Source organism: Typopeltis vanoorti, chromosome 18 (assembly GCF_054136105.1).
Source record: "Typopeltis vanoorti isolate ZY-2024b chromosome 18, IOZ_Tvanoo_1.0, whole genome shotgun sequence".
Classification (NCBI taxonomy): Eukaryota; Metazoa; Arthropoda; class Arachnida; order Uropygi; family Thelyphonidae; genus Typopeltis; species Typopeltis vanoorti.
In genome coordinates this window covers 86,135,062-86,148,310 of record NC_143566.1, presented here as the reverse complement: position 1 = coordinate 86,148,310, position 13,249 = coordinate 86,135,062, and the positions used below count along the sequence as shown (strand labels likewise).

The window sequence follows — 13,249 nt, the reverse complement described above, 5'->3', positions numbered from 1 at the left end:
TCAATCGATTTTTCGCTAAATAAAAAAAGTATTTTGTGCATAAAACTATGAAGAAAAACGTAAATGATGTTCGAACAAGCTTAGTCCATCTGTAGAGAGAGGACATTTCGCAACAGCACCAAGCTTCAATGCTCACAGGAGGAGGAGACAAAAAATACCTTTTTTAACTAACGTAAGGTGGTGGTTGAGCACCCCAAACAGCAACATTGCTGCACAGCATTATGATTCGATAATAAAACCCCGTATTAAGTATTGACACGATATGTTTAGCTACTGATTGATTGCATTTCCCTACGGGAAATTGGAAACTTGCATCACTTCCAGTGCTAGTTCCGGGATATTTTCCTCCCATCGCTTTTTTTTTTCCCTTAAATTATCAACACGTCTTCATAAACAGCCATCAAACCATGAGTACTTCTAGATAATCGACGGAAGAGCAAATGGAGGGCATATTTTGAAAGAATTCATCAATAGTGTAAACCGTAGCCAACTAGGTGTTGACTTACCGCACGCAGAAAGGAATTAACCTCGTTTATAGTAAATGTAATGAATTAATAGATAGATTACGTGCATAAGTGACCTTTGGAAAAGCTAAAAGCTATGGCCTCAGGAACGAAAATTAGCTACTTCGTAGACCAAGATCGAATACCAGCTGCTCACCAAGACAAATTGGTTAGGTCGTAAACCCCCAAAGGCACAAATAATTTCCTCCTTGATTAAACTGAAATCATAATGCTTAATGGTATGTGTTCGTTGGCTGCTTTCTGTTTATCGGACGTAAAAACCCACCCCCTCAGCCTAAGACTGAACAAGTCAGCTTCCATGACCTCATGAGGTCATGGAAAAAGTGACCTCCAAAATCGTTTCAAGATCCTCTTATAATCACGAAAGGAAAAAGTGTGCCAACTGTCATAGATATATATTACAAAGATACAGAACAATTTAATCTACTAACTTTTTTTTTTTAAAAAAACTGTTTTACTTTCTCAAGTACTGAATTATTTTGATGTTTAAATATATCCCGTTCGGATCACTTGAGTGCCGAATTCAAGTCATGAAGTTATGTCAGAAGGATAACACTATAATTATAGATGGTTAAGTCGTCCAAGTGGGTTTGAGTCCCACTGGTGATTTGATTATTTGTAAAGAACTTCGGGTGGTTTGATTGATTTGCAGTATGAGACTTACTGGAAGCGTGAAATGAAGTGTTTTTTTTTTTTTAATGTATCTTCTTTGCATACGTATTTCTTAATCTGGTATTCAATGATGGATCGACAGATACAACATGTTCACAAAATTAATGACCAGACCCTCATTATTTACATGAAAATCAAAGTGAAAAGATTTAATTAATTTTTTTTTTCTTCCTGAATTTTCATGCCGTACACAGTATGCGATACCAGCTGCTAGTTCGATGATAGTCACGCCATCAAACCGTCAGCTACCGAAGGGCACAAGTGTCATCGCAAATGTCAAAGAACCTGAAAGAGTTATACAAAATCAACTTTTAAGAATCCTGACATAATTCAGCTTTCAACAGCGGTGGACAACAAGAGAGTAAAATGACAGATTTCTCTTTCGACTGCACAGCTGTCAGGATGTCTCGTGTTCATTATATCTCTCTGGGTGGCTTCGTTAATGTCTTCAAGCAAAATTGTTTCGAGGATTTGCAATTCATGACCAACGAAAAGTTACGTTGTTATCGTAACGACAGTCCTTTCAGATAAAATCCTTGTCCATGATAATAAGTGAATAAGTAAACAAAAAATATATATTAATTGATCTTTAAATGAAACCTAGTGATGTATATACACTACGTTGTAAAACTAATAGATTACTTGAGTGTATCGCAAATGATTTGTAGAGCAATATCACAGTTGGATAATACACTGTTCAACATTCGTATTCGTGGGAAAGAATGTAGCATTGCTCCATCATTGGCGAATTACCATTCTTTACATAGTGTAGTCTAAGAGTCACTGTAGTAGTTAATGTTTATATAAAAATAATATAATTTAAAAAGTATGAAACTTAAAAAATGTAATACTTTATAAATTATTTTACCCTTTAAAAGTATTAAACTTATCATAAAATAATTAAATAATTATCTTTTTATTGAAAAAAAATTGCACTTCCCTCACTGGTGTTGCCGACAAGACGTGTATGTTTATATATGGTGATGTAATGCGACTTTCAGTCATGAATAAATATTCTTTGTTATTAAGAAGTACAGGTATCCTTTGCTTAACGCGGTTTTGCTTAATGCTGGATTTGATTAACGCGGCGAAATTAATTGCGGCAATCCCTTGTTATACGCGGCAAGAGTTTCGATTAACGCGCCTTTAAACCTGCGGAGCTCGCAGCTGATCTGATAGATACATGCAAAATGTTTTAATATAAATATTCTTACGCAATTCAGTGTATAGCTTGGAGGTCATGAGTAGCTGTGCATTCATATGTTACGAGTGATATTCCGCACTGTTTTTTGCTGGCAGTTTGGTTTAACACATGTTATGTAAAGGTTTGTGATATTTGACAGTAAACTATATCTGACAGATACCGCGACCTCCGATGTCAGTATAGTATGGTTTAGTTTTTTTTTTTTTTTTTTAATTCTTTGTGCAATAATTTCTGGATTGTAACTGAAAATAAATAAACCATCTTGTATTACTGAAATAGAGAGCCAAAGCGTTATTTATCATACATGTCCTCTAGAAGATGTGCTTTACATTTATGGAAAATACTGAGGAAAGTGATCTGGAGCTTACTCCGCCTTTACTACGAGTTGCCCATAAGGTTATTTATCCTTGTATCCGCCGAAACGTTTAGTTTCTATATATTCGGCACGAAACTCTTGTAGTTTCTATATTCGGCTATGAAATAATGTTGGTTCAATATCCACTTAATTTGTACCATCATGTATTATATTTGCAGTGTTTTTTCTTTATGTTTCATTGCTTGTTTGCCGAAGTATGGAGAGTCATTTTGCTTGTTATCCTAGAATTTATGCCGATAAGAAAAAAACTAAAACTGTTTAAACGACTCTTGATAACTTCTTTTGATAAAAAAAATTGCAGTAACTAATGTAGGTACAAGCATTTATTAAACATTTACTTTGCATTCATTTTTTATCTTTCCTAAAAGAGTACCGCACGACACGAATTATTAATACAGTAATCGATCATGGACGAACTGTAATTTTTCCCATTGATTATTAGATTTGATTAACGCGATTTTGATATACGCGGTAACATAGAGGGATTATTTAACCGTGTTAATCGAGGGATACCTGCATTTAGGTTTGATACATCGAAACTGTTTCACGTTTTACATATCTCGGCAGTGTTTTATCTGCAGGTGGAGAGGCAACTAGAGATGTTGACATAAAGATTCAAAAAGCAAGAAGGACATATGCTAAACTCGGTAGAGTATGGAAAATGAAAAACATTCACACAGATACAAAATTAAAATTATTTAATGCATGTATTAAATCAGTTCTTTTATATGGATGCAAAACGTGGTTGGTTACAAAGAAAATACAAAGAAAACTACAAACATTTATAAACCGATGTCTGCGGAGCATACTTCGAATTTGGTGTCCACAAATTATTACTAACGAAGACCTCTGGAAAAGAACGAACCCAGCAAAAAAGTCAACAATGAAATCAGAAAACGAAACTTTAGATGGATTGGACATACACTTAGGAAAGATCATGAAGAAATCTGTCAAGCAGCCCTGGAATGGAACCCAAAAGGAAAGAGAAAGGCTGGGCGTCCTAAAAATACACGGAGGAGATCGACTTCAATGGAACGTGAGAAGAAGAGGTCAGCAATGTTTTTGATGGCGGGTTGTATGCAGCGTAGATTTCTAGGTTTCCGACGGAGTTAGTGATGACATTAATACCTGTGATTTCGAGATTAGTGGTTGTAGGGTTGGCTACAGAATGATGGTCGATGTAATTTTTGATGAGGATGGATGTGCCACTACCTCTATATTCGAGTCTGTCATTCCTATAAAGCTGGTACCCTCTGACTTTGGGGTTGTCAGCAGGTCTCTGGTGAGTTTCATTAATTAATAACATATCCAGATTATATTTATCATTGAATTCTTGTATTTTTAGTATTTTGTTTTTGAGACCGTTCGCGTTCCAAGCAATTATCTTTAAAGAATCTCAGGTGAGTTTTTTCTTATACATCAGAGAGTGCTGATAACATAGACTGGGTTTGCTGTAAAAACCTTTTTGTAGTGCTTAGTGATGGATTGGAGTTACTGAAATCCTGTAGCAAGCATATTTGCAAGAGAAGAGGTGATGACAGCTGTTATATTTGAATGTGGATTAAGCAGATTCTGATCATGGACTGTCTTTTTGGAGTGAGCCACGTTGGCATATGTCCTTTGATGTTGAAGGTTCATCTTCTTGGGAGGGGGGTTAGTCAATGGTGGGTTAGCACGTGTCGCCCTGTTCGAACTAGTGGGAGACTGATAAGCTTGAGTTTCTGAAGCTCTCGTTTTAGATGATGAGGTAGATTGATTGTTTGGCTCAGTCTGCCTGTTTTTTGGGGTGCTAAATACACCCTCCATAGTTAGCAGAGAGAGGGCCACTGCAGTTAGCGCACTTAGCCGGGGTGGTTTTTGGCTTGGTGCAGGTATTTGTGGGGTGGTGACAGCTGTTTGTGGTATGGCCAAATTTTTGGTACTTGTGGCACTGCTCAGAAGAAATTATTTTCCTCAGTGGTTCTAGTGAGATTTTTAGCCCACAGATTGACTTCAAGATTTGAATTGGAAAGTATGACCGGGTGTTTGACGGACGTGCTTATTTTCTACTGCTAGTCATTGCGCTTTTTTAGGCCCACTTTCGGAGGCATTCTTTGAATCTTGCATTGCACTGACTCTAGCCCTTTCCCGAATTCCTACTGTATCCTCCTCTGCACGAAACGTGCATGAGGTCAATGGCCGCGTAGGCCCCACCCAATTTGAGGACCAGTAATGGATGTATGGTTCTTAAGAAGGTAGGTGATTCGAGCTGAGCCAAGCAACTTCATGGCATTTTCCCACAACACTACAACACCCATTAACTCTTTCTCACAAACTTTGCTAGCGGACTATCTCAGTCTGCAGAACTATTGCTAGCAGGTCCTTAGACTTGCAGGATTTACTTGCATTTATATGCAAATTAATCAAGATGAACGTGTTAGATATTGACGCCATCATAGACTCGCTCGATGAAGAGCCGGCACTTATCTTCATAAATAAGCTTCAAAAAATGTTCAAGCTTAAATGGCCTGCAAGTATGATCGATTCTGACATCATCATTGACTCGCTCGATTCAGCGAGTCAATGATGATGTCAAATTCGAGGTTGAATGGCCCGGCTTCCTCAATTTCTATTCTTTATCCTGGACTGACGATGATGAAAATGAAGACACTTCTCCAATGGAGGAAAAACTTAATCTAGTGGTCTCCGCCTCTACTCCCTCTGATCAAGAAGAGACGCACGTACGCAAGAAGAGCAAAACTCTCGCATCGGAACCAACAAATGATATTAGCATGGATGAAGATGCTCCCAATACGGACTCCTCTGCTTCCCCCAATGAAAAGGTGTAACCAGTCATCCTAAGGGAAAAGCAGAGATGGACAGCCTTAAGAACCATCATTGCTAACTTGCAGATAAACTATTCCACTGTCAAAAACATAGACGAGGGTATCAAATTTCAGCCAGTTACGGTGACAGACTACAGAAACTTAACAAAGGAGATGGACGTCACAGGTATTCAGTATCATACCTTCTCGCGTATCTCGGAAAAAACTTTAAAAGTAGTGCTCCGAGGAGTATCCGAAGACATTGATCCAGATGAAATAGCTACTGACCTCAACTTACAGGATCTACCTCCTATAAAGGTCAGCAGAATGTATAGCTCAAATAAGACCCCTATGTCTTTAGTTCTTGTGAAGATCCCTAATATTTATATAGATCAAATAAGACCCCTATATATAGATCAAATATACCTCTCTTCTTGTGAAGATCCATAATATTTATAAAAGGACTTCTACTCAAAATATGCCTCTAGTTCTTGTAAAGATCCATAATATTTATAATATGACTTCTACTCAAGAAATCCTTATAAGGACTGGCTTAAAGGTGCGAAGCAAGAATGCTTTTCATCTTCCCCGTTATCTGTCTGTAGAGGACAGTGTAGAGATATAAGGACTGGCTTAAAGGGGCGAAGCAAGAATGCTTTTCATCTTCCCCATTATCTGTAAAGGACAGTGTAGGAATAAGGCTATTGAGCTATTAAAGCTCTGATCATGGCAAGAGAATAACAGCAAAAGTCGAGCCTCAATTAGAACTTCATTGGTTACAGCATTGCCATCCATTACCCTCCAAGGATACTATTAATCACTGTATCTCACAGCGGATTTTTCCCACACCTACTCAATAATAATTTTGTGAGTTCAACTTATCTCATCATTGGCCTGTAGAGTAAGATAGGCTGAGATTCAGCAGATAGCAGGAGAGGAAATAAAGATAGAGTGCATAGTAATAGAGTAGATGAATGAGGCCTCAGCTGACCTGTTTTAGCTGTTGACCCCCAGGGGTGCTTCTAAAATGGTCGTTGATTTTTCAGTTTTGAAAAGGAAAAATCCTGAAAAGGAAAAAAAAAGGAGAGACTATGCAAATTTAACAAGTGTAAATATATCTAAAGATTATGTGGAAGATAATTCTATAGAGGAATGAATTTTACCGAGCAAACCCAGAACAGTATAACCAGAAAAAGAAGGGAGATGACCTGGCCCGGAAGACCCCACCCTGAAAAGGGCTTGGGACAACCTCGATGTTGGCCTTCGCAGTCCAGGTTTGTTCAGGTCAACCCCAACCTGGGGACAGAAGAACTTTCAACTGCGAAAGTACTAGACATAGCTGTGGGTTAAACGCTGATCAGGAAGGAAAATCGACATAGCGTCAACACATACAACTTGAAGGTGTTATAGGTGCAGACACAACCGGATTCCCCCCCCCCACCTGTATGATCTGGCAGATGGTTGGTGGGTTCTTGTTTAATAATAATTTGTGAGTTCAACAAATCTTCATCATCGGCCTGTAGAGTAAGATAGACTGAGAGTCAGCAGATAGTGGGAGAGGAAATAAAGATAGAGTGCATAGTAGTAGGGTAGGTAAAAGAGGCCTCAGTTGACCTGTTTTAGCTGTTTGCCCCCCAGGGGCGATTCTAAAACGGTAGTTGATTTTTCACTTTAGAAGAAAAAGGAAAAATCCTAAAAAGGAAACATGGAACAAAAACAAAAACATGAAGTACAGAGAAAATAAAACTATATAGAAAGAACTGGAAACCAAAAAAGATGGGGGGGGAGGGTCTGGCCTAAGTGATGCAGCTCTCAAGAAGCTGCACCGCCTCGCTGTAGGCCTTCGCCGCTCAGGTTCTCAGGCCCTCCCCCACCTGTTGGAACTAGAGAGCTATTGCTGTGGACAGGAAACCATGGGATGGTTATTGTGACTGTTGCTTTTTGTGGGCAGTCATTATTCTTTTAGCCATCTCACTTCCCTTGGCCATGTCTAATTTGGAGAGAGCTATGAAGAACGCCGATGCCGCCTCCTCGTCTATGTCCATGGCTAGCTGTACTTGCTCAGGGGTGATTTGGCTGATGTCTTCAACAAATAAGTCACCCCATTTTGCACTAATTACGTTTGGACCATATTTCCCAGTGAGGAGGAGCTCAGGTTCCCCTATTCTCACTATTGCGTCTTGAAATTTTCCTGCCACCCCAGGGATACCTTTAACTAGATGCTTTAGAGTCTCCCCTGCTTTTGCATGAGGAGTCTCCAATTCTTCTGTTTCTGCTGGTTTTATTTTTTTCATCTCTTTTTCCTCTGGACTCAGAGGTCTTTTGAAGGGGGCACTGCTTGCCTCCATGTTTTCTGTTTTATTTACTTTTCCTTCTGCAGTGATTTCATCATGTGACACAGCTTGCTTATTGGCTGTTTCTCGCTTCTTCTCTTTTTTGGGTGTGCAGGCTATGGTTTCTGTGGCGTTATTTTGCCGTATGCCTCGTTTATAGTTGGAAAATCTGTGTTTTCCGACTCTTGTTCTGTAGTAGCTGTAGGCTTCTCTACTGAGGAGACTCTGACTGGTATAATAGTACCTCCCATCCTTTCTGCATGCGTTCTTGATGGGCAGGTGTTAACTTTGTGATCTTTGGACCCTCCTACTCAAATACCTAATAATAATTTGTGAGTTCAACGTATCTCATCATTGGCCTGTGGAGTAAGATAGGCTGAGATTCAGCAGATAGTAGGAGAGGAAATAAAGATAGAGTGCATAGTAGTAGAGTAGATGAAAGAGGCCTCAGCTGACCTGTTTTAGCTGTTGACCCCCCAGGGGTGCTTCTAAAACGGTCGTTGATTTTTCACTTTTTAAAAGGAAAAATCCTGAAAAGGAAAAAAAAAGGAGAGACTAAGCAAATTTAACAAGTGTAAATAAATCTAAAGACTATGTGGAAGACAATTCTATAGAGGAATGGGTTTGCCGAGCAAACCCAGAACAGTATAACCAGGAAAAGAAGGGAGATGACCTGGCCCGGAAGACCCCGCCCTGAAAAGGGCTTGGGACCACCTCGATGTTGGCCTTCGCAGTCCGGGTTTGTTCAGGTCAACCCCAACCTGGGGACAGAAAAACTTTCAACTGAGAAAGGACTAGACATACCTGTGGGTTAAACGCTGATGATGAAGGAAGATCGAGATAGCGTCAACACCTACAACTTGAAGGTGTTATAGGTGCAGACACAACCGGATTCCCCCCTGTATGATCTGGCAGATGGTTGGTGGATCGCACCATCTCCTCAGGAACCACTCTTCTCCCCGTAAGTACCTTTCCTGCTCCAGGAAGCGGCGGAGGTAGGCTGAGAGACAGTTCTTAACACGGAGATAGATGCGATCCCCCTTGTTAAGAAGGTGTTTTTTCCTGATTTTCCAAATGTGATGCTTAATCACATTTATTAGGAAAATCAGGTGTTTCTTGTTTTTGTAAAATATCAAATACAATTAAATTTTATAGGAAAATTTGAGAAATAGTTTAAATAAAAGTACATAAAAATAGAATATTTCGACTTTCTTGGATGGATGTCAATATATTTGGAAGATAAAACAAACCTTACTATTGGGAGCGGTGAATTTCATTCAAAAACAAATTTCATTTAAAATGACTTGACTACGGCGATAAAATTTCATAAAATTGATCACCTGAATTTTCGGGATTACTTATACTAATTTGTGTTATTAATATTTCTAAACTAAGAATAAAAAAAAGCTGTCGATATTATTATTAATGCTAATAATAACACATTATATAGAGCAGCGTTCTTCAAACCTTTTTTTAATTATTAATTAATAATTATAAAAATATAAATTAATAATATTATTCTGTACGTTTACTCAATATTATAATTTCCCAATTTTAGTGTTTTCCTAAGTATTTAAATTAATAATAATTAACAATATAAAGATATTTCGCTATTCTACTCATATAAATTCCGATTAAATGAAACACATAAATATAATAAACAGATGCGTCATTAGATGACAAGAAAACATATTTTATGTCGCACAGCAATGATAAGTAAGAAACGTCAGACGTAATTTTGACCAGGAGCCAATCCGATTTCAGACGAATGTCTTCTGTCATTTTAAAAGTCATCAGCACACACGTGGAATTGATGATTGACTTGGCAGGTGCGTTTCGGAAATCTTTGAGTGCAAGGTGTCGGTGAGCACATCTGCCATCATATATTTGCCCCTCCTTGTAACCATCATGCTGTTCAACTTGCCGTTTGGCACGAGACTAAATGAAAGAATTTCTTTCGTTTGTCAACGGGGGAGCAGGTTAAAACGAAAAATAGGCAGATGTTTATTCTTCATCAGAAGACAAAGTTGTTGAACTTTAAATGCAGTCAGTGACTCCTTGTCTTTGAAGATTTAAATACCTGACCTTGGTGGGAGGACACATACATAAAAGCAAACAATGAGATCACGTCATAAAGATATCTATATACACCACACACTGTTATTACAGATGACCTGTGAAACACCCGTGTAACCCTAACAATATTTGTCTTTTTGAGTATGAACATTAAATTATCCTTGATGGGGACAAAAATTCATTACTTGAGATCGATAAACTCAGTACTGCGCTAAAGAGTTTACAACAAAGCAGAAGCAAAAAATTAAACTTCACCTTCGAATATCTTTACACGCTTAAATAGCATTTCATTCTTCGCATTTAATCAATCAAAAGCATAAAGTAAACTCTCAATCTAATTTAATACATTCTGTAGCCCCTCCCCCCTTTCTAAACAAACTATGGTTACCATTTCTTATAAATATTATAAAAGAATGAATATATTCATATTATAGGTGTCCTTGTAAATTAATAAATTATTCAAAGTATTTTCAAAATATTTCAATTTTAAATAAACTACTGCATATAATATAAAGTTTAGTTATATTTTGTATACTAAAATATAAAAGTAACATATATTTTATGAATAAAAATTCGAATATATTGAAAAAAGTTTGACTCATTTTCTTTGATAAAATGAAATAAGTGAATGTCGCTTTCTAATGTTAGATAATACAAAAACAGCAACGCGTAGTTAATGGAATTATCCTGTATCTCTGCCTAGAGGCTAAGTTAAAAGATTAGTATAAAATCGAATTAATGTTGAAGAGTAATTTTAAAAGGCATACCTGGTTGCATATTTTTGGAAGTCGATGATAACAAAATATTTGGAGGCAAACTTCATTGAATCGAGAACATGTGGTAAAAGAATAGCGTAGATGATACATAAACTAAACCAGTAAACAAGGAAAATGATGAATCAAACGGACTATAAATTTTAAAACAAATGATAAACAGTGCTAAACTAACTATGAGCTTCCACGTGTGTAAGATATGTATTAACCGAACTCCTCGTAATGCATCTTAAGCATGCGTAAGCTCTTAGTCAGTTTTGTCCTGTTTATCATGAATTTAACCTGGTAATGACTCTAACAGTTGGATTGAGGGCGCTTCTCTCTCTCTCTCTCTCTCTCTCAGAGCGTCATTAATAATTTTTACTGTAAACTCCAAGTATTGCTAATATTATTAATAGAAAAGTATCCGACCTTAGATTTGTATAGAAACCATAAATGAAACGTGAGAAACGTGAGAACAAAAAGTGAAAAAAAAACATTGCTTAAAATTATTATGCCAAACAAAACGCATTGCGCATTGGTCTGCGCACATTCAGCTGCTATGAAATCGTCTGCTAGAAATCTGTTCTTATTTAAGTAGAGTGTTTGGCGTTTCTTTGACAGTTATGAAAGAGGGCGCTGCAGAATTGTCAACAGATAACGTTACTTTTAATAATATTCATTGTCCTGAATAATTATCTGACATGCAATGAATTTAAGCAGGATAAAGTTCCAAGGGTCGAAAGTCTGTGTACATCGTCGAGTCTACTGATTCGCCAAACGACGAATCAACATTTCCTATAAAATTTCTTTACAAAAGAATAATTTCACTTCTGCAATTATTATATCCTAACACGGAGGACGGAATTAAAATAATAATAATAACTTCGCCGCTTTTAATTATTATGCAAATTTATATCGACATACAAGCATTTTAAAATACCGAATAGGTTTTTGCCCTCAATGTTGCTTTTAGAGAAACACTTCAAATAATAAATGTGATATCTGTTTAATCAAAACTTGAATATTTCTAGGAAATTCCAAGTTTTTTTTTTTTTTTCTATACTGATCGGAAAGTTTTAGATTGCAGCCTAATACCGTTGTTCAGCGGAATATTCGAATTATCGGCTAGTTTCTTCAGCCAGCGATGAAAAATGCAGTTAAGAATTACTTTACTTCTCCTTCATACAGCAATCGAAATGAAATTGTCTTCTAAATATGTCTTTCAGTAAAAAAAAGTATCAGTGGGAAGTTTTATTGATACTAAGAAATAATGTTATTATATTTTGTCGGTCGTTAACGACTTAACTGCAGTATACACATACAGTCCACTGGATTAAAAATCTTTATGCAAATATACGTAAACGTCACTTACACAGCATAAGTGACGTTTCATTTATGGTAAATACGTTGTCGTTTTATTCTTTATTTATTAATACGATAACTAGCATTCAACATAATACAATGATAAACAAGTACATGTTTATGACCGTTCGTGGCTCGCGCTGAGTTAAAATCGACTTGTAGTTGTTATGATAAATTATGTAATAAACATGTTTTCGTTGGTTATGCACAATCACATGACATTATGAAATATTTTTCTATGATTGGTGAATTAACACAGTACACGAAGGAAAGGATAAAATACATACAAATAATATGCATATAGAAAAAAAAAAAAAAAGTAAGTAATATAAATGAAATAGATATGCACACATTGGTTGGATGCAGAACAACAAAGAATTAAAATCAGGTGTTGGAAATAATAATACATGCGAGTTCTAAAAAACGATCTAAAAGAATGGAAATATTAACTAAAATATACTGAGGATTTAAAAAGGAAAAAAAAATGCTAAATAAAATTCTAAACATACACATTCCGGCCACAGAATTAGAAAGCTTTATTTCAATAATAATAATAATAATAATAATTGTGTGATTTTCTTTCTTGACTACTTGTATAAGAAACTATGACACATTTTAGAAATGTTAATCAAGTGAGTAATATTTATTATCCTACTAGTTTCACCGCTTTTTGCTATCGGCATCTTCAGGGATACAATTGGTAAGCGATATGAAGGTAACAGACTAGGTTTTAACTGACAGTTCTAATTCATACAAAATTAGTATTGTGCGAGACAATGCGCGTGTCTCGGGAACATGATTTATTTGTTACGAGACATAATGTAATTGGCGTGGAAGTTCATTTCTTTGATGTTTAGTGATCTAATTAAAGTTTTCCAAATTTCCGGTAGGATTAGACCTTGATTCTTATTCAGGTTTCCTGTTGATCAGGCGACCATAGCAGCCTCCTTAATATCCAGAGAGCTATCCTTAAATGGTTATCCTAAAAAACTCTGCAACAAGATTTTTTTTTCGGATATACCACAAAGACAACGTGATGACACCCAATATATCAGTACTATAACTATTCGTTATCTCAAAATTTCTTCGTCTCAAGCAACATTTTAAAACAAAAAAAAAAAAAAGCTAATATCATTTACCACA

General features: G+C 36.5%; 1 protein-coding gene across 4 annotated transcripts in view; it reads right to left on the bottom strand.

Annotated features, from left to right (window-relative positions):
* LOC150096891 (uncharacterized) overlaps window positions 1-11,027 on the bottom strand; it is a 125,290-nt gene extending 114,263 nt beyond the window's left edge. For all 4 annotated transcript variants that reach the window (XR_016549778.1, XM_090407805.1, XM_090407804.1 and 1 more), the window contains exon 1: window positions 10,757-11,027. Coding sequence is in view for 3 of the 4 variants with exons in the window: in XM_090407805.1 (XP_090263931.1) it covers window positions 10,757-10,855 (99 nt within the window). In the remaining variant the exon portion in view is untranslated. The remainder of the gene's footprint in view (window positions 1-10,756) is intronic.
* Window positions 11,028-13,249: the final 2,222 nt, after the last annotated feature.